Source organism: Aotus nancymaae, unplaced genomic scaffold (assembly GCF_030222135.1).
Source record: "Aotus nancymaae isolate 86718 unplaced genomic scaffold, 86718_ANA_hifiasm-v0.15.2.pri h1tg000010l, whole genome shotgun sequence".
Taxonomy (NCBI): Eukaryota; Metazoa; Chordata; class Mammalia; order Primates; family Aotidae; genus Aotus; species Aotus nancymaae.
Window position 1 is genome coordinate 41,307,616 of NW_026988421.1, and position 27,603 is coordinate 41,335,218.

The 27,603-nt window shown below is 38.6% G+C and overlaps 1 protein-coding gene across 3 annotated transcripts; it reads right to left on the reverse strand.

The window, feature by feature from the left end:
* Positions 1 to 325: 325 nt before the first annotated feature.
* FAS (Fas cell surface death receptor) lies at positions 326 to 27,603 on the reverse strand. 3 transcript variants are annotated; one of them, XM_012454736.3, is made up of 10 exons: positions 27,443 to 27,474; positions 25,802 to 26,142; positions 13,042 to 13,204; positions 7,807 to 7,944; positions 6,375 to 6,483; positions 4,793 to 4,854; positions 4,574 to 4,642; positions 3,289 to 3,356; positions 2,022 to 2,046; positions 326 to 1,275 (listed from the first exon to the last, which is right to left on the reverse strand). In XM_012454736.3, exons 2-10 carry the CDS (start codon positions 25,829 to 25,831, stop codon positions 950 to 952), a joined length of 990 nt encoding a protein of 329 aa, XP_012310159.2. In that variant the 5' UTR covers positions 25,832 to 26,142; positions 27,443 to 27,474; the 3' UTR covers positions 326 to 949. The 3 variants fall into 3 exon arrangements, with proteins under 3 accessions (XP_012310159.2, XP_012310158.2, XP_012310157.2); XM_012454735.3 differs by lacking the exon at positions 25,802 to 26,142 and having other exon boundaries at positions 27,443 to 27,603; XM_012454734.3 differs by lacking the exons at positions 25,802 to 26,142; positions 27,443 to 27,474 and adding an exon at positions 24,768 to 24,863.

A 27,603-nucleotide genomic window follows, 5' to 3' on the forward strand; every position in this document is an offset into this window, starting at 1 on the left:
ACATTTCAGGGGCAGGGGAAAAACAGGAATCTATTTTATCAACTTTGATGATAGACATGGGTTCATGATTTGTCACAAAGCTACCGTCTCTGAGAGCAGTCAGTATCTCCAAACCAGGCTAGAATTTCTAAGGGCAGTCTTGCCTTTTGTTAGATTATTCAGTATTTTTTTGGTGATACTTTCATGTTTGGGGTGTATTAGGTCATTAAGATGGGCACCAAGGAGAAACTGGAGAGGTGGCAAAGCTCTAGTAATACTCTCTGGCTTCTTTGATACCTGAGAAAGAAGTAAATGATTTTGAGCCAGTAAAATGCATACACATATATAATATTCAAACGTCATAATTTAATGTTTTTTATGTGAACTCACATTTGAAACATTGTAAAATAAGACATCAATAATCTGTGCAAATGTCTTTGAGGTAGAGCCTTATTTAAATTCTGCATTCAAATATACATACTTTACATAAATGTGTTCTTCTCAGAGTTGTAAACAAAGTTTAGAAATATGGTAAAATCTCTAGAATTATCAGAAGTAATTTAGAGGCAAAGTGGCTTGATAGAGTAACTGACATTTTAACTAAGGGTCATAGCTTCTTCTATTGATTCATGGAATGGCGTTAGCCTGTGGATAGACATTTGTACTAACATATACTGATGACATTCATACTACAGAATCTTATGTTAGATACCAGAGCATAATCTTAATCTTTGAGTACTTAGCAGGCCACTGCATTTACTCTTGATAACGTTTGTCTTCCCAACTAGATTTTAAACATCCTTGGAGGCAGAATCATGAGATGTTCAAAAATCTGTAAATATGTTGTCTCTTCAGAGCTAATAAATGATAAAATGTACCTAGTAAAAAAACAAGCAGTATTTATAACCAGCTATTAATCTTTTCAAACCCTAATTGTATATACTGAGAACTGAATTCATTGTTTTTTGCTCTAGACCATGCTTTGGTTTTCATTTTGATTTCTGAAGTTTGAATTTTCTGAGTCCTTGATGATGATATTCTGAATTTTCTCTACAAGAGCAGTAAGATTGGCTTTTTTGAGACCTTTAATCAAAGTGTCATATGCATCTTTCTTCCCATGAAGTTGATACCAATTACGAAGCAGCTGAACTTTCTGTTCTGCTGTGTCTTTGATATTGTCATTCTTGATCTCATCTATTTTGGCTTCATTGACACCATTCTTCCGAACAAAATCTCTAACTTGACTTATTGTCATGTGTTCAGCAATAACGGTGATATATTTACTCAAGTCGACATCTGAAAAATAGAAAATAGTCTGAAAATTTGTTTTTCTAAATGCAATTCCCATTACTGAAAATCATGTTTATTTCTCTTTGTATAGTACTTCAGAATATAGCTAAGTCCTAAAGACCTATAAAGAGCTGACTGGGGGAATACAGAAACAAGACAACCTTGAGTTCTTACTCCAAATCCTGCCATGTACCCAGTAATTTGCTATATGACCTTGACACAACATAACATTTCTGTATCTTCTTTTCTCATCTATAAAATAAGAGGATTGGAAAAGATCACCTATAACACCCCTTATGGATCCAATGATCAATGACCCACAAATCTAAAAGTATAAGCAGAGTTTATGATCATCTAATTTCTAAATCACAGATCAAAGAACAATTGAATGGAATCATGTATGTTGTTATAGAATTGGGTACACCAGTAATACCTGAGTCTACAGTTCACTTTAAATTCTAGATCTGTTTAGACAGCGTTCTGTAATACATCTAGTTGATTATGAAGGAAAATTTTCTTAAGCCTCAGACTATTGTATCCTATTGTTACTTGATTTATTTTTAACTATGAGTATTCATTATAAATTTAAACAAACTGCCTAATAAATGCTTTATGCTGAGCAGGTACAATTATATGAAGGATAGCAAGATCCCACACTATGTCACTGAAATTAGCAACATTATTTGACTCTGAAATTGGCCTATTACTCTAAAAGAAGCGACCTCTATGAAATAAAATGATAAAAGCCTTACCAGATAAATTCATTGGCACTGTTTCCTAGAAAGAAAAAAATAAAATCAGAGAAAGACAAATAAAAATATATGTTTAGAATATTCTAAATGTAAACTTCTAATTTTTCCTTAATTTGGAAAAAGAAGTACAATGAGTTGCTTGATGTATAAAATTAGAAAACTAGATTAAGTGATTAAGAAGGATACTTTCACCATTCAACTTTGATTCTGAAAGGTTCCAGCCTTGCCAGAAACTAGGCAATATGGTCTTAGTTTTTAAAGGAAAGAAACCTAAAGAATTCATAAAGTAGTTTGAGGTTATTTTTCATATAGACTTATTAAAATAATAAATATAATCACTCTAAAATTTTCTTCTCTGTAACTTGTTCTTATTTTTGATACCAGAAAATGGTTCAAATTAAAATTTTTTGTACCATTTTAATTTAAAGAATCCTAACTCCCACTGAGCCCTGGCCCCAAATAAGAAAATAATTCCATTTAGTGAAACTGTTTTCTTTTCTCAGTGTATTTTTGCTATTTGGAATGTATTGATATCATGTTGTGAAAAGATATGGTGAGACATAAGGTTGACCGGCAGGCAAAGAAAGTTAAGCTGTGCCTTTATGACAAACTTTAAGAGCAATCTCTTTGCTCAGGCTTGGATACTGAACCCATGCCTGGTAAAGGCTGTTTCTCTGCAGGGATAACAACAATACGGAACATGGAGGTTGGCCATGTTCTTTTTTCAACTCATTTTCAGCACACTCTCAATTCCCTCTTTATTGATTCTCATGTTTTTTGCGTAGAAGCTTACTTTTAAATTGGGGACTATATCATCATTCATCTGTGAGGCCCCTTTAACCTATGCACACACAAACACAATCAATCTTTAAATAAAGAAAGTAACAGGCTGGATTTGATGGCTTACACCTATAATCCCAGCACTTTAGGAGGCTGAGGCAGAGGGGCTGCTTGAGGTCAAAAGTTTGAGACCAGTCTGGGCAACAAAGGGAACCCTGTCTCTAAAAAAGTTAAATAAAATTTGCCTGGCATGGTGGTGCATGCCTATAGTCCCAGAGTCCCAGCTGAGGCAGGAGGATCACTTGAGCCCAGGAGTTTTAAGCTACATGAGCCATGATTGCACCACTGCACTCCAGCCTGGGCGATGGAGCGAGACTCCATCTCAAACAAGAAACAAAAAAGCAAAAGGAAGTAAAAAAAAGCCAAATCACTAATTTCTCTCTGTTTTTTTTTTTCAAGGAAAGCTGATGCCTATTTCAATACCTACAGAATTTAAGGTTGTAGATTCACGATGACCTTGGTTTTCCCTTCTGAGCTTTCTGTATCTTATCACCACTGAAAGAACAAATAAATTTCATCAAACTCAGGTCTCAGCCTTGTAAAATGCACGTGAGAACATTCTTTCACACTTTCACCACTTTCACGCAAGAGAAGTATAAGAAGCAAAAAGGAGAAATTCACTGAAACTTAAACATGGACAAATATTGCAGGAAGCAGCTGATTTTCGATTCTCGTACCACTGAGTCAAGTGTTCTAGTGAAAGGACATATGTTAATTAGTCATATAATTACCACACGTTGGCCTAGCATGGAGATGGCTTTTGACTTACTGTATGGCTAGCACCACTCTCTCTCCAGCAAATATGTGAGTGGCAAGACTGTGGCAGGACACAGAAGCCATAGGACGAGCAAGTCAACATTGACTTGCCATGGATGCCCAGAAATTCACACACACACACAAATAACTCAAGTATATGCACTCAGTAGGTGTATGCATTAAAATCAATGTGAGATAGAAGAATCTGCATGTCTTTGAGCACAATTACAGTGGCTTAAACACCCAGAATGTATTTTCAGATAAACAACGCTAAAGGCAAGGCAAACTTTCTTCTTCAACTGAACTGAAGAAATAGAGCATTGTTCCAACAGAGAAGGGAAAATTGGATACTTCTAAGTTACTGAAAGTTGGTGTGACCCTGTAGTTTATGGATGATTTAAAGGGATTTTTCTAGACTAATTATGATTATACCTAATTTCAGCTTATCTACTGACTCCTAAGTAACCCTTGCATAACATGTGTCCCCATAGTATTTTAAGTTAAGAAGGTGAAATAATTAAAAACAAGCAATTTGGGCAAGGAAGAGGAGGAAGAGAAGGGCAAGTTTTTTTGTTTGTTTTTTTTTAAGTGTTCCTTGCAATATGTTTCCTGGGAATGCATTTGCTTCTTGTGTCTTCTTTTTGCATAGGGAGATCTCAATAAATAGTGAATAACTACTTCTGATTTTTGGCCAGCTCTGCTGCTGCAGAGAACCCTTGTTCATAGGGAGGATTGGAATACCACTCAATGCCTCAAAACTGTTGCTCAGAAAGTAGCTGAGGGATCATTTCATTTGTTCTTGTCGATCGGCTCTTAAGGCTGCATTCAGGGGCAAGAAATTAACAATACATAAATCTACCAAACTGGTAGCTTTTTATAGGTAGGAGTGAGGCATATTTTTGTGAACTACTTCCTAAGTTATTTCAATCTACAGTTTGAAAACAGCAAGAACTTACCCCAAACAACAATTAGTAGAATTGGGAAGAGAAGAAGACACAACCACCACAGCAAGTTAGATCTGAATCCTGTAGGTTGGAACATAGGACATTTTATATGAAAATAAGCAATCTTTAAGATTAAACAGAGGACTCTCAAATAATCAAAAGTGATTATTTTTTCTTCACATTTTTCCATGGGGATGGGGGAAAGGAGAAGATAACTCTAAAAAAAATTACCTTCCTCTTTGCACTTGGCATTGCTGGTTAGTGTGCATTCCTTGATGATTCCATGTTCACATCTAGAAAAAAAAATACAGGGGAAATTCAAAAGCCTGGTGGAATGATTCTCTTATCATTTTCAATGGCACATTATAAATTAGAGGCCATTTTATTCATCTTTGCATCTCTGGCAAATGTATTCCCTCAAATATTTCTAGATTAGTATCTAAAGTTGGCACAAGTTAATATAATTTGGATGGCTAGATGAAAAATATCATAAGGAATGACTCTATTTTAAAATTTCAAGAGTTAAAGGAAGATAGAAAAATATTGATACACAAGAGAGATGAAGTAGACACAAAAATAAACTTAAACCTGATAATAAACTGAACACAAATCCTATAGCTTAAACTAGCTCTTAAAATAAACTGCCAAAAGTAATTTCAAAAATTCCCATAGACCAAGAAAATGGCCTGATGACAGCCACACCCATGATGCAGCTTATGGAGGTTACTCAGCTGGCCTTTAGAGGCTGCCACTTTTAGCATCCGGTGGTGATCAGGAGACACAAGAGGTTCATGTGGGACTTCCTTCAGACAGACAAACATTGACAGTCAGGTTGCCTGAGTTCACAGCCTCTGCCCATTACTTGACTAGGTGAGCTTGGGAAGTCAAACTGCCATGAGCCTATTTTCTCATCAATAACATGGAAATAATAGTATCTATTTCAAAAGGTTATGATGAAAAGAAAATTAAATCAAGATTATGAAACATTGTTGTTATTTTACTAAGTCAGCTCCTTCCCCAATGCCTACCTACCCTGCCATCATAGGGGCACTTGAAGACACATGGGGCCAGGGGAGAGTCTGGGACAACTGCACATAAAATTTTTCTAGCAAATAAAACAGAAAGCACCATGTCCTTAATTCTTAAGCCTATTCGATAAACTCCTAAAAGCTTCCCAAGATGAATTACAAGTCAGGTTCTCTAACTCTGGGTCAAAACCAACCTCTTTAGCCTAAAAGACAAAGCCCTTCATGATTCAGCCCTGACCCCTTCTCAGTCTTTCCTACACTCCAGCCAGGTACCCTGTTTTCCTGAACTTCCTTTGTCTCTTTGCAGCTGCTCTTCCCCTGCCTCAAATGTACATTCCATTCATGTGCACCTGTTAATGCTCTTTTCTTTCTTCAAGACTGAAGCCATGAGACACATTCATGTCTTCACCTCCATCTCCTCAGGCAGAGTTGAAAACTTTTCCTGTGTAATTTGTAATACCTGGAACATAAGTCTCCTCCGATGCTATTCTCATGCTGTTGATACACAGTAACCATTGTTTTTCTCAACTCTCTGTGCTCCTGGACTGATAACTTGATGCCAGGCATGTGTCTGGCTCATATCTTTAACTTAACTGGCCAGCATAGTGTCACCTATACAGGAAGTGTTCACTAATGTTTAAATGAGCAAACGGTCATCTAATTGCTTGGAGGCAAAGCAAGACTAGAACCCTAATTTTTAACTGTCAATCAGTGTTACTTCCCTAGGAAAGCAATAATTCTCAAGTTATATCTAGTGTTTTAATCAGAGAAAGACTAAAACTTACGTGGTGCAAGGGTCACAGTGTTCGCATACAGCAGAATTACAAAAAAAGTTTGGTTTACATCTGCACTTGGTATTCTGGGTCCGGGTGCAGTTGATTTCCACTTCTAAGCCTAGAGAATCAATTTGCAAACTATTAGTTATAGGAGCTAATTATAAATGGACTATGAAAATGGTGGTCAGGAGCTGCATGGATTTTTGAGATCTACCGCTTATATCAACAGTCACAGCATAACACCCGTAATACAATTGAGGTTTAAACACAGAACAGGCAACCCCAGATTGAAATAGCCAGCAATCATTTAGCAGCCACCAAGACAAACCTCACCATTCCTCTTGTCTACAGCCTTAATACTCAAGGGTGACTTGGGGACTGGTAGCATCAGCATCAATTGGGAGCTTGTTAAAAATGCAGAATGGGCTGGAGGCGGTGGCTCACGCCTGTTATCCCAGCACTCTGGGAGGCCAAGGTGGGTGGATCACCTGAGGTCATGAGTTTGAGACCAGCCTGGTCAATGTGGTGAAACCCTGTTTCTACTAAAAATACAAAAATCAGCCAGGCATGTTGGCGGGCACCTGTAATCCTAGCTACTCAGGAGGCTGAGGCAGGAGAATCGCTTGAGCCCGGAAGGGTGGAGGTTGCAGTGAGCTGAGACTGTACCACTTCACTCCAGCCTGGGTGAAAGAGTGAGACTCTGCCTCAAAGAAAAAAAATGCAGAATGTTAGACTCTACCCTAGACTGAATCAGACCAATACCAAGGCCCTCACTTAGAGACTTTGATTTCATTGCCCTGAGCAGGAACTAAACATTAAACATTTTTAGTAGCTCCCTAAGCAATTCTAATGCATCGCCAGGGATGAGAAACATTGCTTTACAGCCTGAATAGGGACAAGAAAAGCTTTATGTCCAGAGGCTTCTTCATGTCAAACCAAACTAGAAATACTTCTGTTATACTTTAATCTGGGCCCTTAGAATAGATTGAGATATCCATGAAGATTCAGGTCCTCAACGGGAATTATCAGGACAAACTAAATCCCCAAAGAAATGGGGAGCATTTCTACCACTTGTTGGATTTCTGTGTCCTTGTATCTGCAGGCTTCTGAGCTTTTTCTGGCCATGAACAAGCACCATTATACAAGTATAAATCAAGGCCAGAAAAAAAAATGAGGTTTTAATTTAAGCTGATGAACCCTGTTCCTAGGGTTCATATTTAGTCATTCTTCTACATCTGGAAGAATTGCCTAGACCTACTCGTAAAGGTCTAGATCAGTAATTAGCTCGGTACCTGGTCCTGCGGTACCCTAGCCACCTGTCCTTCCCTTTCCTGTATGTCAATGTAGTACCACAGTAGACCCCAATTTCAAATTGTCTTATAAATGGCTCTACAAGGAATTCCAAGATCGATCTCTTTCAATTGCTTTTTAAGACTCTTACCATGTCCTTCGTCACACAATCTACATCTTCTGCATTTGGAAGAAAAATGACTTTTGTCGGTGTATTCCTTCCCTTCTTGGCAGGGCACGCAGTCTGGTTCATCCCCATCCACTGTGCAATCCCTAGCTTTCTTTTCGCCTGTCCAAGGAAAAAAGGGGCAAGTGTTTGAACAGGACATGGGCAAGCAACAGGGTGGGAAGTATGCAGGGATGACAGACAATAAAACTCTTCTAAAACACAAGGGGGGTGGCAATAGGCTAATGATTTATAAATACAATGGGGGAGAAAATTATTGTAAAAGTCATGTCAAGAGTCAGAAAGTCTCCCAAGACAAAAGCTAAAAGAGTGATGGAAGGAATATACCTATAGAAATAGGATGATTAACAACAGGAGCATACAAAAAAAAAAAAAAAAAGGAAGGTTAGAATGACAAAATCCACTGGACAACCTATGCCAACAACTAACTTCTTTGGAGAAAGGGGAGAGGTTGGTAGGTATATATTCAGAGTGTTATGTATATATTCAGAGTAGTTGCTACTGGTCACTGAGAATATCCAACTAACTCATTGCTCTGACTTCTTACTTTACTTTCCAAAGTCCACAGATCCTGATAAGAAATAGTGTAATAAGGAAAAGAACATTTGAATTTTCAAAGGTCTTGGTCAAATCTTTAGCAGCTGTAAAATCTTTAACAAAGTGTTGTTTTCTCCAAGCATAAATTTCATCCTACATATGATGGAGTTAGTAATATTTCTCTTGCATCGCTGTCAGAACTGCACTCAGCCTGCCTAGTGAGCACCTTTGTTCTCCCCTTTCTATTACTTTTTCATCAAAAGACAGGGTACATATTGATGATTTTTGATAAGCATTAACAAACTTAAACCAAAATTTATTATCTATCAGGTTTGTTATCTTAAAACAAACAATTTTAAATAATATACACATTGTATTAATTTACTTTAAAAATAAAGTGATTCACTGTATTGCTATTAATATTATCCAATGTATTCTCTTGAAAAATTCATTTATCTGATAGGTGTTTATTAAATGCCTATTGAGTGTTAGGAACTTTTCATAAGTTTGATATTGTGCAGGAAATGAGATAAAGCCTTGATCACCAACGACTTTACGTTCTCAGCCTGGAGGCATTTACAATACTCAAATAAATATATTGATATCAAGTGCTAAAAAATGCTATGGGGAAAGCGAGATGAAGGTAAGGGAATAGAGAATGAAGAAGAAAGTGACAGAAAATATCAGGGGATGTGTCAGAGAAAAACATTACTAGTGACTCGAATTGTTAATGGTATAACTATTTTTTTAAAAATAAGCAGTCTAGGCCGGGCGCGGTGGCTCATGCCTGTAATCCCAGCACTTTGGGAGGCCAAGGCGGGTGGATCACGAGGTCAAGAGATAGAGACCATCCTTGCCAACATGGTGAAACCCCGTCTCTACTAAAAAATACAAAAATTAGCTGGGTGTGGTGGCGCGTGCCTGTAGTTCCAGCTACTAGGGAGGCTGAGGCAGGAGAATTGCTTGAACCCAGGAGGCGGAGGTTATGGTGAGCCGAGATTGCACCACTGTACTCCAGCCTGGTGCCTGGCGACAGAGCAAGATTCTGTCTCAAAAAAAAAAAAAAAAACATAAGCAGTCTAATCTTCTTTGCTCATATATACAGCAAAAAGAATTTCTGCTGTGTTTCCTAGGTACATGACTTCCTTAATAACTTCATATATTGTTTTTGATAAAACAAAATATTTACTACATGAGCAAATGATGACGCATAAATGTATATGCTATTTTAGTAAGCAAAGACAATAGTTGTCAATAGAAAAATATAAACAAACTGAAGATTCCCAGAACAAAATTCAAAAATAGTGCTTAGGGCTATATAAGATTATAGCAATATTTTAAAAAAACAGAGCCCAAATCCAAGTATAATTTTGTTTTTTGCTAGTGGTATTCTACTGGTCTCTGAATGAATTGGTCTCTTTAATGAATTATCTTGCAGAATGTGCCTAGCACAACATCTTGATATGATGGAGATACAATAAACCATAGGTTCCTTTGTTCCTTCAAAGTATGAAAACAATTTATTAAAATAAGAAAATGAATGGTTATTTTATTGAAAATAATATTTTAAAATACTTTTTTAGTATAATGGTTCATATGCTTATTGCAGAAAATTTGAAAAAGGCAGGAAAGTGTAATAAGCACTTACATAATAGGCCAGGCAGAGTGGCTCACACCTGTAATCCCAGTACATTGGGAGGCCAAGGCAGGCAGATTACCTGAGGTCAGGAGTTTGAGACCAGACTGACCAACATGGAAAAACCCTGATCTCTATGAAAAATACAAAAAATTAGCCCGGCTTGGTGGTGTGTACCTGTAGTCCCAGCTACTTGGGAGGCTAAGGCTGGAGAATCACTTGAATCCAGGAGCCAGAGGTTGCAGTGGGCTGAGATCATGTCACTGCACTTCAGCCTGGACTACAGAGTGAAACACCATCTCAAGAACAATAAACAAAAAACAAAAACAACAACAACAACTATATATCAAAAATCCTGAGATATTGACTGTTATTTTGTTGCATTCCTATGCATATAAATACATATATGTATATACATGAGCATATACATAACAGGTGTGTGTGTATATATATATATGTATAATGTGCATATGTGAAACATGTATGCAGTATACCATAGAATCCTTCTTATTCAATATGATGATGTGGGGAGGACTTCTTTGATCATTTAATAAAAAATGTCAATTTACATAGGAAATCACTTACAAATACTGTAAATATTTTAATTTATAAAATATAAGTATATAATCATTTGACAATCTTGTGATGTAAAAGTTATTAGAATCCCAGGATTTTTCCTACTTAAGTCACATCCATAATATATCACCTATAATTCCGTTTGTCTGTTTTTCTCTCTTTCTTCATTTCTTTCTTTTCCGCCTTCCTTCCCTCCCTTCCTCTTTCCTTCACCCCTTTCCCCTTCCCTCCTTCCTTCCCTCCTTCCTTCCCCCCTTCCCTCCTTCCTTCCCTCCTTCCTTCCCTTCTTCCTTCCTCTCTTCCTCCCTCCCTCTCTCCCTCCTTTCTTTCTTTTATTTTTTTGAGATGGAGTCTCACTCAGTCACCCAGGCTGGAGTGCAGTGACACGATCTCGGCTCACTGCAACCTCTACCTCCCAGGTTCAAGCTATTCCCTTGCCTCAGCCTCCTGAATAGCTGGGACTACAGGTGCACACCACCTATGCCCAGCTAATTTTTGTATTTTTTTTTTTTTTTTTAGCAGAGACAAGGTTTCACCATGTTGGCCAGGATGGTCTCGATCTATTGACCTCATGATCTGCCCACCTCGGCCTCCCAAAGTGCTGAGATTACAGGCTTCAGCCACCAAGCCCAGCCCCTTCCTGATGAAATGAAAACATAAACACACCAGTAATCTGTATGAATGGCTTTAGACATTTTTGTGACTTTTTTCTACTATTTTGCCCTCACATAATTATTTTGCCCTCACATAATTCAACAACATTTTAGCAGCTCATCTTTACTGAATTCTCCAAAGCACTCAACCTAGTTTTCAAAGAAATAAAATCTGTCTTTTCTCTGTATTTGTATTTCATTGATATATGCAATATTCAATGAAATTACATTTGAATATCACAACACCAATGAGCATAAACAGATTTGGAAGCAATTTGAATTGATAAGCCTAAAATTCAACAAGAGGGAATTGAAGTGGGAGGAGTATTTAAAATGGTTCGATGCCACCCAGGGTATTTTATAGAGGGATCAGGGAGAATCATTAATCCAGCCAGATCAGTTGGAAATGACTTAAGAAGATTTATATAACTGAGGATTATATTAGAAATATATCAGAAAACATGACTTTGTTTGATACATACTATTTCAGTCTTTGAATAGTCCTAAATTTATCTAAGCAATTCCACATCATATTGATAATGAAATATTATGTGTACAATATTTTCCTTTATTTTTTATTATTTTCTCAAGGCATTTTCTTATAAGTTAATTGCTATCTTAGCGAGTATACACATTTTTAAATTTTTGACTCATATATCCAAATTTCTTTCTTAAAAGTTTCTAACAATTTACATTTATACTTCTTAAATGAAAATAAAACAAAGCAAAACCAAAAAGGCAGCAAACAAAAATCCTTGACAGTTTGATGTGCAAAGCATATTTTCTTCATTTTAATTTGCATTTTAGGTGTTAAAATTATAAACAAAGATTTCAATTTATAGGACAAATTGATTGTGTTTAGCAAGTTTTAATAAAGCCAGGAAGCCATTTTTTATTCGTGTTGGAAAGATTTAAGCGTAATGGGTTTAAGTGTAAATGGGTTGGGTTATAGGGAAGATTGTTCCATAAGGGTTATTAAAATCTGGACAGGAAGCATAGGGAGACTGGTAGAATCTTTTCACAAATAGGACCCATCCTGTTTTGCAGCTTGGGTGCTGGAAGCCTGGGCAGCCAACTGTGAAACGTACTACAGTCCCTTTTGGTTCTATTAATCTATCACATGAACCCATGTGATAGTTTTCCTTTTTTCAGCTCTACTCAAAGTTGAAAAAATGTTTGCACAATTTCATTTTGCTTAGCTTCTAATTTACCAGTGTTTGAAGGATTTCTCATATGAAATTAGTTTGCCTTTCAAAGTATTGATTTAAAAAAAAAAGGCTGTGTGTGTCTGCTTGTTTCTTTTCTTTTTCATCTAGTTATGCAGCTGCAAAATGCAAATATATTTTGCAGGCTTCAGTGCCGGGAAAGCTTTCTTAGAGACCGGCTGATTGAAGGGAAGTGCTGAGACATGTCCCTGAAGAGTAGAAGTCCCTTGCTTTCAGAGTTCCACTATTATTATGAGAGACCCTAATCAGTTTTGACATTATATGAACGCTTAGTTCATATTCACAAATGAGTCAGTTTTGCTTAGAAAAAAATGAAGCAAAGTAGACCAATCTCTCATTTCATAGGTTCATGTCACTTGTAAATTATATTTATCCATAACCACATCAAATAAGTGTGACAAATATAAATAAAACTCATCTTTGGAAAATAATTTCATAGTTGTTTTTTCTCCCAGTTATGCTGTATAATATAGGAGAACCAAAAGCTATAAAATTATTATAGTAATTATTACTATGTGCTACTCCTAACTGTGACTTTCACTATAATCTCCGGATGTCTTGTGTAACATACCTGGACTACAGGGCTTATGGCAGAATTGGCCCACATAATATTGGTCTTCCAAGTTCTGAGTCTCAATTGCTGTAACAGTCTTCCTCAATTCCAGCCCCTTGGGGTTGATATCAGTCACTTGAGCATTAACGCTTATGGACAATAATCCAAATAATTTAAGAACCTGTAAAATAAAAGCATGAAGAGAATTTTATTGATTTTGAAGTAAGCAACGTGGTAAACAAGTGTAACGCGCTCAAAATTGGCGGTATCTGCTGTGCACAGGCAAAGCCGATGTGAGGGCTCCACTGTCTTTCAGATTTCTCTCCAAGAAAGCAGCAGGTCACCTATATAACAGTTCAGACCACAGGTTCTTCAAACCACACTAGAAACAGCACCATGGATGACAGAAGCCAGAGATCTGCTCAGAGGTGAACAGGGCCTCCCATTTACTGCCCTGTCTTTGTGAATAAAATCACTTACATTCTCCAAGTCTCGGTTTCTTTATCTACAAGTGGAAATAACCTCTTCCTCATAGGTTTGTTGTGAAAAGGTAAGTAGAATAATGCACTTAAAGCTGTTAGCACAGAACCTGGCACATAACAAATACGTGCCCAATAAGTGTGCTATTTTTATTATTAAAGTTTCAGGGAGGGGCAGCATAGTGTAGTAGGAAAGAGAAATTTCAAAACAACTGTGGTTTGAACACCAGGTCTGCCACCAAAGATGAAAATCTGAGAGAGAGAGAGAGAGAGAGAGAGAGAGAGAGGGAGAGAGAGAGAGAGAGACAAAGAGAGTCCCCTATGGGTATAGAGCCCTGCCCTCCTTGATATGCTAATTTCACCCAATATTTAGGAGACAGTATTATGAGGAGGTCCACAATTCCTGGTTTAAATCTTCAAGTACCCAGGTGACAGATCACACAGAGTGCAAGAAATGATTTGTCCAGTAATTCACAGTTAAGAGTGGCTAAGTAAAGACTTAGAACCAGGGCTTCTGGACCAAATCTGGGCTGTAAGAGTTTCCTAAATACTTTTACTCCATATAGGCATGTAAACAACTCCATTTGTTTTTAGATAAGTGTTGGCAAGAAGCCTGCCAAGGACCTTCAAGACAAATGGATACGAGGGAAAGGGGAGGTGTTTGGCAGGAATTCACTAAGAATCAGAAGTCATCCCCAAGTCCTCCAATCTGAGAAAACTGTAGCAAGACACCCAAAGCCAGGGCTCTTGCTGGCAGGGAAGGCAAAACTTGCCAGCCCAGGCCCGAAGCTTGGGAAGAAGCTGAGTTTGTGTTTCCCTCCCTCCAGTCTGGGCACTGAACTTCTCAGAACAGCCATGACCATAAGTGCAACCTCTCACGGGGTGAGGAAATGGAATGCACAGACAAATAGCAAGAAACTGGACCTCATCCTATCCTAGAATCTGTGCATTTGCTTCTTTTGAACCTCTCAGAAACAGGGACACATGAGATTTGTTCTTTGTATCAGATGACAAGCAACTGAGAGAAAATTGGATATTTACCCATTTCCTGCAGCATCAGTGAAGAAGAATCACTTTTCATAGCCAACCAGGTTACAGACAGGAAGAAATGATGCAAGAATGAGCAGACACGGAAGATGATGACTGACCCCCTGCCCCAGCACCACGCCAGTCTGAAAGGATTCTCCTAACTTTCTCAGGAATGGTCAGCAGCCCTTGGATCTAGCATGGCAGTTACAAATAGAGCAGCAGCTCAGTGACTGAATTAAACTAACTACTGGAAGAAATACAGACCCCCATTCAGGCTTATTCCAGTGTCAGTGTGGCAAATGGCCCTGACAAGCTAGGATTTGAAAAGGAACCAAAACAAGAAAAAAAAAAAAACCTGAAAAACGAAATAAAAGCCTATTACCTTTATTACCTTTTTACCCTCTTTTTTATTGAAGTTCAAAGCAAACAGGAAAAGACTTTTAAAAAGCAGCAAAAAAAAAAAATAAAAGGCATTCAGTGGTGAGAAATGACAGTCTTCAGTATGGCAAGAATGAGTAGACAGATGCCTGGAACAGTCAGTGAGAATTTTAAAATCTGAGCATAGCATCAGACTGCAAATGGTTTGTTATGATACAGAGAGGCAACAGTAAGCTTTACAGTCATCACAGTGAAGAAGGTTTTACTTTGTTGTTGTTGTTGTTGTTATTTTTGAGACGGAGTCTCTCTCTATCACCCAGGCTGGAGTGCAGTGGCACAATCTCGATCTCAGCCTACTGCAACATCTGCCTCTCAGGTTCAAGCGATTCTCCTGCCTCAGCCTCCTCAGTAGCTGGGGTTACAGGTGTGCACCACTGTGACCGCTAATTTTTTGTATTTTTAGTAGAGACAGCATTTCACCATGTTGGCCAGGCTGGTCTCGAACTCCTGACCTCAGGTGATCTGCCCACCTCAGCTTCCTAAAGTGCTGGGATTACAGGCATGAGCCAATGCACCTAGCCAAGTGGGTTTTACTTCTAAGCAAAGCTCCACAAGTGAATTTCTTCAATATGACCACTGTGCTCAGCTACTGCAGAAAAAAATGCCCTCTTGATGAGGGGGTATAACGGTGGTCCAGAAAATTCAACACTAGAAGGTTAAGGATTAAGAAAGTGAAAAGCAGGAGAAGAAAAGAGGGACATTTCAAGAAAAAAAGAGTTTCAGCAGCATACTATCTTTTAACACACAGAAATTTTAATGGTGCTTATTTTATTATTATTATTATTATACTTTAAGTTCTGGGGTACATGTGCAGATCTTGCAGGATTGTTACATAGATATACACATGCCATGGTGGTTTGCTGTCTCCATCCTCCCATTACCTACATCAGGTATTTCTCCTAATGTTATCCCTCCCCAATCTCCCCACCCCGTGCTATCCCTCCCCTAGCCCCCCACACCCCAACAGATCCCATTGTGTGATGTTCCCCTCCCTGTGTCCATGTGTTCTCATTGTTCAACACCCACTTATGAGTGAGAACATGTGTTTGGTTTTCTGTTCTTGTGTCAGTTTGCTGAGAATGATGGTTTCCAGATTCATCCATATCCCTGCAAAGGACATGAACTCATCCTGTTTTATGGCTGCATAGTATTCCATGGTGTATATGTGCCACATTTTCTTTATCCAGTCTATCATCGATGCGCCTTTGGGTTGGTTCCAGGTCTTTGCTATTGTAAACAGTGCCACAATGAACATATGTGTGCATGTGTCTTTATAACAGAATGACTGATATATAATCCTTTGGGTATATATCCAGTAATGGGATTGCTGAGACAAATGGAATTTCTATTTCTAGATCCTTGAGGAATCGCCACACTGTCTTCCACGATGGTTGAACTAATTTACACTCCCACCAACAGTGTAAAAGTGTTCCTATTTCTCCACATCCTCTCCAGCATCTGTTGTCTCCAGATTTTTTAATGATTGTCATTCTAACTTGTGTGAGATGGTATCTCAATGTAGTTTTGATCTGCATTTCTCTAATGATCAGTGATAATGAGCATTTTTTCATATGTTTGTTGGCTGCATAAATGTCATCTTTCGAAAAGTGCCTGTTTATAGTCTTTGCCCACTTTTTGACGTTTTTTTTCTTGTAAATTTTTTTTTTTTTGTAGATTCTGGATATTAGCCCTTTGTCAGCTTATTCCTAGTTGCTAAGACTATTTTTCTTCATTTTTCTAACTCATAGTTCTTTATAATGCATATGTGTTTGCTGTATAATAAAAAAAAATTAAAAGGTAGCAGGATTGTGTTGAGCCTAAAGATCTATACTGATTTATCATAATAACTTGTGTTATTGTTTTTTAGTAAAATGGAAAATCTGGATAATAATGGTAGTAAGTCTATAACAGCAACTTAGTATTTGAAAGGTGGAACAAATTCTAAACCTTTGAATTATTAACATTTAATTCTTTATATAAATTTTGGTTCTTTTGCTCTTCTAGTTTACTTTAGTAGTCTTAATTTTACTAAATCAAACATCATAAATATTAATCTTTGTTTAATCGGATATATTTCCTTAAACCAGCATAATCAAAGATATTTTATTTCCCTTTGATTCACTAGGACTAAATATATCACTACTTATTATAGCAACTTTATTTGATGGTAAAGAAAATTCTGTTTTATTTTTAAGTAAAATTATTGGATATAAAAATATGTCACACAAAAGAGAACTTTTTAATTTATGAAATCGAAAGCTCAATTATACAAATCACCAGAAAGTGGAAACTACAGTTTCCAGTAAGTTCTATCTCTGATTAAATTTTGGCTTATTTTTTGTTAAAGAATACTTACCATGGAAATGTACTTTATTAACCACACCCTGATAGGTTCCCATGTCAAAAAATGCAACAGGAGTTGCTGGCTGTCAATGAGACAGTAAGATAAACAAAAAGTATCTCATAATTTAGGATCTCATTGTGGTGTCACTGAACTAGGAATAAACAGATATTTCTCAGAACATTGTCTATTTTTTTGCCTCGAGAGACGACATGGGCTTTCTTATGTGACTTATGAACTGAAAAAAATCTAATAATGCAGTATTGTTTAGGCACCCATAGAGACTACTCTGGGGAGAAAGACATGTATATGTAGAAGTTCTAGGAGGTTTGTCACAAAATATCATGAATATTATTTTCTAATTGAACTGATTATTTTTTTAAGTGCAATTTATTATACAAGTATAATAGTTACCCATATATAAGCTTAATAAAATAAAATACTTACTTTAAAAGTCACTTAGAAATGCATGTTAATAGATTTATCTGAAAGTTAGACATCTCAAATTGAAAGCGGACATTTCAACCCCTGGCTTTGAATTTCAAATAGATTGATGAAAATAGATGGGTTATGGGTTACAGGAAAGAGTGTTCTCCACCCCAGTCCTCTCAGAATTCAGCAAAGAGGTAACAGAAGGCAGAGGGGTACCTGAGAGAACAGTAGAAACAGAAAGTGAAAATTTGTTTTTAAAGGGGGGTGTTGACATCAGCAAAGCATCCAGTTAACACCTAAAATTTTAAACAATTAAACTAAAAGTTGATATCTCATATTTACAATTTAAAGCAGAAAGGACTTTATAAATGACCTAGCCCAAACCACTTATCTGATAGACAGCAATGCCCCAACTGGCAAAGTGACTGGCCCACAGTCATACATCTAGCAAAGGAGATTTAGGACTGTCATGGGCTAAATTGTGTCCCCCCATGCCCATTCCCAAATTCATATAGTGGTACCCTAACTTCCAGTGCCTTGGAATGTGATTGTATTAGGAGATAGGGTCTTTACAGAAGTGATTAAATTAAAATGGTGTCAGTAGGGTGAGCAGTAATCCAATGTGACTGGTGACCTTTTAAGAAGAGGAAATTTGGACACACACACAAACGGAGGAAGATAATGTGAAGACACATGGAAAAGAAGGCCATCTACAAGCCTGAAACAGTTCCTGCCCTCGTGGTCCTCAGAAGGAACCAGTCCAGCTGGCACCTTGATATAAGACTTCTAGCCCCCAAAACTGTACCCACCCAGTCGGCAGTCCTAAGAATTTAATATAAGGAATGATCTACAGCCTCTTGATTCCCTTGGATTCTTGATTTGTGAGACATTAGTGGTACATATAAACTTGGGACCCCTCACAGCTGAGCCGAAGAATTTCCCGTCTTAGATGATCATTGAGCTAAACAGGAAAGAGATTTCCCATGGTCTTCATAACTGGGATTAGCAGGTGCCAATATGAACTGGAGCTACTTGTTTTTAGACTTGTTGGTCTTGCTAGGCTGGGTTGAAATCTCACTACCCTCTATTGCTGAGGACAAAAATGGAGCAAGAAATGAAGTTCCACTGACTAATTCTGCTTGTCTGCTTACTTATCAACACGTGAGGAAAAAGAAATTCTGAAAGACTAATAGTTTATCATTTAATAATTTAAAATTTCCAATAATATAATGCATCTCTAATATATCTGTATAAAAAACAGGGATATAGTGATGCCATCTTGTCCTACTACATTATTGAAAACCTGAAATAAAAGTAAAATAAATTTTTCTATATGCAAGAGATAAGCAAAGATCCCATTCATTTATGTTTTTCAAAAAGTGTACATAATAATATACATGGTAATCTAATCTTATCCCAGGGGTGTCCTCTTTCTTTCTTAAGGCCAATCTCTGGAAAGTCCAGGACAGAGGTAGTTGAAGCAACAGTTGCAAGTTACTGGTTAGATCCATGACTGGCCAAGCGATGAATAAAACAAAATGAAGGAGCCTAGGAAATTCCGTCTGAAATTACATTTTGAGTTTAGTGCTAGAGTTAGAAAAATAGTTCTCAAGACCCTGACAGGCATCGGAATCCTGTAGTGATGCATCATTTATTGAAAAGGGCTAAGGCCCCCGCACAGACCTAAGGAATCAGGATCTCTGAGAATGGAGAAGTACCCTTGGTGATTTTGATGCTCATCACAGTTGCAGGGCAACTAGGCTAGAGGAAGCAAAATCTGAGGTTAGCAGGTTACTACATTTACATGTGAGAAGAGTTTTATAGACTAACAGCATCTGTGTTCAGCACTTGCAAATCTGAATTTGACTTTTCATGAAGAAATAATCACCCTTCCAAAAATAAGCCTGAAGAGAAGAGAAATGACCTTTGGTGAAGGAAATGGATAATGTAAGGGCTATGGAGTCCTAAATTAGAGCCCTAGATCCCTTACAAGCCCAGATAGGCTACCTGGGTCACACAAGAGTAAAGCAAGCTGGTAAAAGGGACTACAGAGAGAGGGAGGGGCTTGGTACCAGCTCTGCCTGGTCCCAAGTAGCAGCCATTGCTGACCCACAGGGGAATAGGGGCCATGTGGTATGGGAGCCCAGATCTTCCATTTTTCAAGCGAAACCAAAATCCTCCAACACTTAAATGGTGGGGACTAATACTAAAAATAAATAAATGCATGTGTGATACATACATACATGCTTTATCTGTCAATACCATGCAGGCTAACAAGAGTGCCTGTGAGCAGTATAGGCCTAGGGGTTTTGGTATTATTTTATATGACAAATAAAAAATTATAAGTATTTATGGCATATAACATGATGTCTTCAATTATGTACCTATTTTGGGATGTTAATTAGCTACATCAAGTGAATTAACATTGATCATTCCCTCACATACTTATTATTTTCTTTTTTATGTTGCGAGAACACTTAAAATCTACTTTTGGCAATTTTAAAGTATATAATACATTGTTATTAGCTATAGACATCAAGTTGTACACTAGATCTTTTGAACTTATTCCTCCTAACTGAAATTTTGTATCCTTTGACCAGCATCTCCCTGACTCCCCCAACTTTGTCCCCTGCCAGCCTCTGGTAACCACTATTCTACTCTCTACTTTTATGGATTTGAACCTTTTAGATTCCACATATAAGTGAGATCATGCAGTATTTGTCTTTCTGTGAGTATAGGCCCAATTTTTAAAATCAAGCCTAAATCCTTACAGACATTCATGTGAAAAAAAACAACAACCGGTTACTTAGGACCAATGATCTCTTTGTGAGAATGGCTAAAAACCAAAGTTAAATCCTCAGCAAAAAAACAACAGCCTTAACCCACATACTCTGACTTCCTCTTGCTCTTTTTTTCAAGATCTCTGCCCTCACAAATCAAAAGTATTCACACTTCTCACATCTTATATTTCTGTAGCCTCACAAAACACAGAGGTGAATAGAAACACAATTCTGCATGACTTTATTGAAGGACAGGCTGTCATTAATGAATGCAATGTCAAATTGCCAAAGTTACTCTAAGTTTGCCAGTTTATCCAAGTCCACAGCTTAACACAACCTACAGTAAGCTTGCTCACTTTGCTGGGCTGAGTATATCTGCCGATTGAATTTGTAGTCATATTTGCTAATTTACAAGGCTGGCCTTGCTCTAAAGGTATAATCTTTTTTTTTTTTTTTTTTTTTAAGACAGTCTCACTCTGCCACCCAGGCTGGAGTGCACTGGCATGATCTTGGCTCACTGCAACCTCCACCTCCCAGGTTCCAGCGATTCTCCTGCTGCAGCCTCCCAAGTAGCTGGGATGACAGGTGTGCCACCACATCCAGCTAATTTGTGTATTTTTAGTAGAGATGGGCTTTCACCATGTTGGCCAGGCTGGTCTCAAACTCCTAACCTCAAGTGATCCATGATCCACCCACCGTGGTCTCCCAAAGTGCTGGGTGACAGGTGCGAGTCACCTGCCCAGCCTAAAGGTATAATCTTATACTAAATTCACTATTGCTTCCACTTAGTGGGACTCAGGCCAGTTGTCCTATATAACTATGATTGCCATTTCTAAATGTCTATAGATGGGGATGACTAGATTGTACAAGTTTATTTCAAATCAAGAAAGCAGCTGTGATCAAAGGGAAGAATCACCTATTTCCTTCTGGGGAAGGTGAAGTTACCAATCTTACAAAAGTCAACTTCTCTCTAATTTGGGCTTTACTACTCACACTGTCACTTGAAAAACAATAAAGATAGGCAAGTGGACTGAATGATTTGTTCCTACTTGAGACTGAATTGAAGATATTTAATCAGTGTTAGAAGTCTAATTATATAAAAGCTAAAGACTTCTTTTTTAAAGCAAGGATTTTCCAGAAAATGAAGAATATTTATTAGTTAAATGTTATTTTTCTACTTTTGTGAATATATATATATACACATAGCAAAAAGAATAGAAAACTACATTAAGGTTCTTGCAGTATTGTACCTTAAGGTACAACATACAAAATTATGTAGCTTTTTATCAATTTCAAGTTTTAAATTATCTAATTATATTATTTTTCATCATAAGTACTACAATTTTCATATATAAGTTCTGTAAGTAATTTTTTAGTTATAAGAAAAAATCATATATATCCCAGTACATTTAAGAAATGCTTTTTTCTAACAGTAAATTATAAAAATAAATAATAAACAAATTAAATAATAAAAATTATAGTAATTCCAGCTCATTTAATAAATTCCCTCTCTATAATGTATTCAATAAAAATATGTGATAAAAATTATATGCAGAAATAGAAAAAGGTTTTTGTAACATGCAAAGGAACAAAAAGCAGATTATATGTAGCTCAAGTTAAACATGCGATTGTGTATATGTGTAGACAAGGCTAGGAAGATATAAGTAAAATTAATATTTTTTACATTAGTGTGGTGAGATAATGTGTAAATGTAGTTTTTAAATGTTTGCTTTTTGTTTCACATTATATGGTCATTTTTTCTATATTTACCTATTGAAAAAGAAGAAGGGGATGGGTTCACTGTCCTAAATTTGGTTTCAAGTTGCTTTTTATCAATTTCAAGTTTTAAATTGTGCTATTTTATTTTTCATGATAAGTGAGCAGTCTTTAGTACCTATTACAAAAGATGTGCTCATCAAGGGACTTTTGGGACCCAAGATAATTCAACAACAGCAATTAACTTACTAGGGGCTTTCAAGGGGGGATTTCCTTACTTAGGTTTCAGACCATCTCTTAGGAAACAGTTATTATCTCAAACTGGCAGTTTTACTGTAGTAATTTGGTATCCCTAAAGCATTCTAGTAACCTTCAAAGAGGTTCCTTTGAAACACTGACACTTCTATGTCAATAACAGAGTATTCAGAAGGAAATTACTTGTCCAGTATCTCAAAGAGCTTACTCAGAGACAACATCCAAATTCCAGTTCTTTTTTGCCTCTAATTATTTCATCTTTTTCCCTCTCTGAACTCAGTGCAATAATTTTTTTTTTTCCAAATTAAACTCTAATTTGCTGTTAAGGGTGGTAACTATTTCAGGCATTAATGTTAGAGGATTTTTCATTCGTCTTACTGTAGCTGGTGGTGGGGTTGCTGATGGTCTCCATTTATCAATTACATTTTGCTTGCAAATCTTGCTGTCATTTATAAATTTGTATTTTTCCATTCCGGTTGCAAATGTCTTAATTTACATTTTATCATTTTATTATATATAAGACTTCTCAAATCTTTTCTGATATAAGTACAGCCCATTTAAAAATGAAAATAAATCGTCCAATTCATGTCCATTAGGTTGGCTTAAGAAAAATTATTACATTACAAATTAAACTTGGGTTGGTTTAAGAAAAATGATGAAATTACAAATTAAATAACTGTTCTTTATTTTCCCCACAAAACTATTCTGTCTGATTACTTGTAAATACACTGCTTTATTTTCCAAAGGCCTTCTCTTTTCCTTTGACCATAACATAACCATTCTAAAAATTGTAAAGGAGAGCAAACTGGCTGTCCAGTGATTGCCTGGCCAATGTCCTAAAGAATACAAGACAGAACCTGTAAGGGTCATGCACAATTTTAAAAAAATCTACCTACAGCTATTTCTCCAACAAATTTGTAAAGTAAGTTTGACTCTTTTCTGTCTCCTTTAGAAATTTGCCAGTTTTGGGATTTCAAACTTTTTTATTCTAAGTGTCAGAGAAAAAAACACTCAGAAATAGGAAAGAGAAAACGCACACCAGGAAGGTTAGAGAAGGAAAGAGAAAGAGGAGCAAAAGGGGTTAAGGATGGGGGTTTTTCAGAGGACTACAGTAAGAGAGGGAAAGCAGAACACAGCTCCCCACCATCTAAGTCCAACCCATTAATAGAATTAAGCAAAATTTGCTTCTTTGTTCCAAGTAATTAGCACTTTGCCTCCATTTTATTTATTTTATTTATCGCTACTACTAAGAAAGCACTAAGTGTGAAGGCATAAGCATTTTCTGGAGACACATGAGGTGACACAAGAGTCACCGAACTTCTTTAAGAATAAAGGCCTCATGTTAGGCATGTCGTGGATGCAAAACCAATTTCTGTGTAACTAAATTTACAAGAGTCATATTAGAGGAGAGAAGTGGAAGATAGGCTGCAAAACGTAAACAAAATGATTACTTAGGTGATAGGGTTGTGTCTGATTTTTGTATTTGACTCATCTGCATTTATAAATTTTATTTAATAAACCTTAACTTCCTAGTCATATATCCTATACAAATATTATAAATTATACCTAACTCATGGGTATTATAATATGTATATATACATAAATGTATGTTTATATATGCCTGTGTATGTGTGTGTGTGTGTGTGTGTGTGTGTGTGTATTCTTTCAGAAAAGCAAAGTTTTCTTCGGGCTTTAAACATGCAGCCTCTGGTAAAGGTGCTATCGGTACAAAAGTTCAACAGGCATACCTCCAGGTTTTGAAGATTTTCTTACACTTTTCTAATACTGCTGTCCAAGAACTAAGAGATTTTCAAAACAGTCAACACTGCAGTCGTGCAGTGGTTAACAACAAGGGAGAGAAGGGTGTGGTCTGAGGTTAAATAAATGGTATTTCAATCTTGATTCATAAATTTTCTCCAAGGAAGTTTCTAAAAAAGCCCAAACAGTGTACATTATTTCTGAAAGGAACAGAAGGATTTTTTTTTCTAATCATAAAATAGACGCAGACATCTCAGCCTTTTTCTTTCATCTCTTGGTGTAATCTGGATAGTAGATGCAATCAGCAAACAGCCTGAGTTTTGGAATTAGATCTTAGGTCAATCTCAGATCTGCCATTTACTAGCTGTGTGATCTTGGCTGAGTTACTGACGCTCTCTGAACCTCATTTCGCCATCTGTAAAATGGGGATGTGGTCACCTTCCCCACTACATGGTTCTCGTGAGAATCCACTGAGACCACATTTGTAAACATTTGTAAACACTTCTCTCGCTATACCTGGCACTTGTTGGGGCCCAATAAATAAAAATTCATGGACTCTCCGAGACTTCGGAACTCCAATGAACCTCTTGGATCCATGTCCCGTCGATTAGCCATCTGCAAGCTGGCATTTCTGAGCGAGGGACTTTCCAAAACAGGCTGCTCAAGTTTCTCGGCCAATAACAGTCCCCGGGTTCTGTGCGGTGGGAACCGGCACCACCAACCCCATCGGGAGACCAAGCAGAAACTATCATGGGAATGCAAGTCAAGAAAGGGAAAATAAGAAAGAGAAGGGCAGAAAAACAAAACAAAATAAAACCACTCAGGCAGCGACCTAAGTCTTAAGGAGAGGAATTCCCAGAAGGGAAACAAGACGGTTTCTTTTTCTAGGTGACAATAAAAAAGATAAACAAGCCTCCAGAAGCTCATTCAGCCCCCATATAACTTTTTCGAGAAAGAAACGGGGCGGTTCTTCTGAGCCCTCAGGTTTAACCACTGCCTCGAGGCTGACTTATTTCCTAAGTCTGAGAAATGCCAGAAAATGAGCAGTATCTGCTCTGAAGGCTGCAGGTTCTCTCCCCGCCCCCGCCGGGCGGCGCGCACTCACCCACCCACCCGGGCCGGAGCAGACCTTTGGCTTGGCTTGCCAGGGCTTGTCTGGGAGTTGCGCTCCTCTCTCCGGCCAGGGTCCCCGTCCAGCCACCCTAAAACTTCCCAAACTCCCGCTTCAGTTCCTGTCCGACCCCCACGCCCACCTCTACGTGGAGCACAGTGGTCTCCGAGGAGCGCCGGAGCTGCCCCGTCTGCCCCGCGGGGTCAGCACTTCGCATCCAGGCCCAAGAAAAGCGAGTCCTCCAGCGTGCAGAGCACCGGCCCGGGGAAGGTCCTAGCAGCCCCGGGAAGCCAGTCTGTCCGACGCCTCCCGCCCAGCCCGCCGCTCCCAGACGCCCGCGTGCGCCGCAGCCCCGCAGGCGTCCCGCACCTGCCCCACTCTTTGCCTATCCCCGGGACTACGACCGGGTAAGCCTCCACCCGGGCTGGAGAGGGCTCACCAGAGTTAGGAGGGTCCAGAGGCCCAGCATGGTTGTGGAGCAATCCTCCGAAGTGAAAGCGCCTCTCCAACTCCGCGCCCAGCGGGTCGCCAACCCGCAGGCCAGGGCTGGCCACGGGGTGTGTTCAGTGCCAGTGCCCGCCCCCGGCGCCCCAGCCAAGTCACTCGCAAACCGCTTCCCTGACTCCCCAGAAGCGTCTTTGAACACCTGTGTGTCACTCTTCCGCGAGATCAGAGCCGAGCTCACGAAAAGCCCCCGTGGTCGTGGTCGGGAGGATGGGAAGGAAGCCTCGCTGGGGAACGCCCGGTTTGGGGAGGGCTCCCTTGATTCAGCAACTTGGCCTGCGTGGGGGTAGGGGGGGGAGAAGCCAGGATGAGAAAGGAGTCAGGGTTTGTTGCACAAATGGGCATTCCCGTCCCGGGGCGTTCCCGCAGTGACTGGCACGCTCAATTTAGGTGAGGACCCTGAGAGCCTGCCTGCTGCCTTTTCTTTTTTATGTCTATTTTTATTATGCTTTAAGTTCTGGGGTACATGTGGAGATCGTGCAGGTTTGTTACTTAGGTATACACGTGCCAGGGTGGTTTGCTGCATTTATCCCCATCATCTACATTAGGTATTTCTGCTAATGTTATCCCTCCCCAATCTCCCCACCCCCTGCTATCCCTCCCCTAGCCCCCCCACCCCACGACAGGCCCCGGTGTGTGATGTTCCCCTCCCTGTGTCCATTTATTCTTATTGTTCAACACCCACTTATGAGTGAGAACACGCGGTATTTGGTTTTCTGTTGTTGTGCCAGTTTGCTGAGAATAAAGGCTTCCGCTATAGTTCAACCTGGGAAGGTTGGGGAGGTCTTGAAGGAGAATGAAGCTCAGAGCGCACAGGTCCTGCCTGGGTGCAGGAGCCTTGGCTAATTGCTGGAGTCAAACAGAGGAAGACTTACAGGGCATTTGACTGGGCTGTCCATGTTGTGGCTGCAACATGAGAGGCTCATGGATGTTCCTGAATAGTGTATGGATGGACAATTAACCATATGAAAAAGTACAGATATTGCACCATAGGGTTTTGAAAAGGGAGGGCCCCTTAGTCTTTATTTCTCAAGAGGAAAACAAGCTAACAACTTAAGGCAAATCGCACAGCCCCAGCTATATTAAACAGTCACGATTACTTCCTGTCCTTCATTACTCATTATTTCCTGGCCAATTTCCTTAAAAAAAAAAAAAATCTTGTAATTAGTTAGTACTCTGGTGAACGCTGTTCAAAGTCACTATTGTTTTGGAAAAGTAGATAGCTCTTAGGTAGTTTTGCATGAATTTTACGGAAGGTATGTTTAGATAATTACATCATTACTGAACCTGAATTTGGAAGCAGTTCCAGACCGGACACACAGGTTTCAGTATTCCTTTGTCCTCCTCAAGCAAGGTCTGCACCTCACTCTGCTGCCTCTCTCCCTTCCCAATTAGGTTCAACCCATTAATAACACATTCATAACCCTTTGCTGCTTGGCCTGCTGTTCATCCTTCAGGCTTCCTCTTCGTTGATATTTTCTTCTGGAGCCTGTTCAGGCCCTCAAACCTAGGTTAGGTTACCCTCCTGAGTGCTTTCCATCACCCTGCGTTTTGCATCATCTGTCACTGCACTTACCTCCAGTCTTGTAGGTGTTGATTGGCTTGTCTCTGTCCCACCTTTCAGTAGACTGTTAGTGCCATGAGGAGGACCCTGGGTATGCCAGCTTTGTGCAAACACTCTGAGCATCTAATAGACACAAAAAGAAGTGGGATAGAGAGGATGGTATATGGGCATTC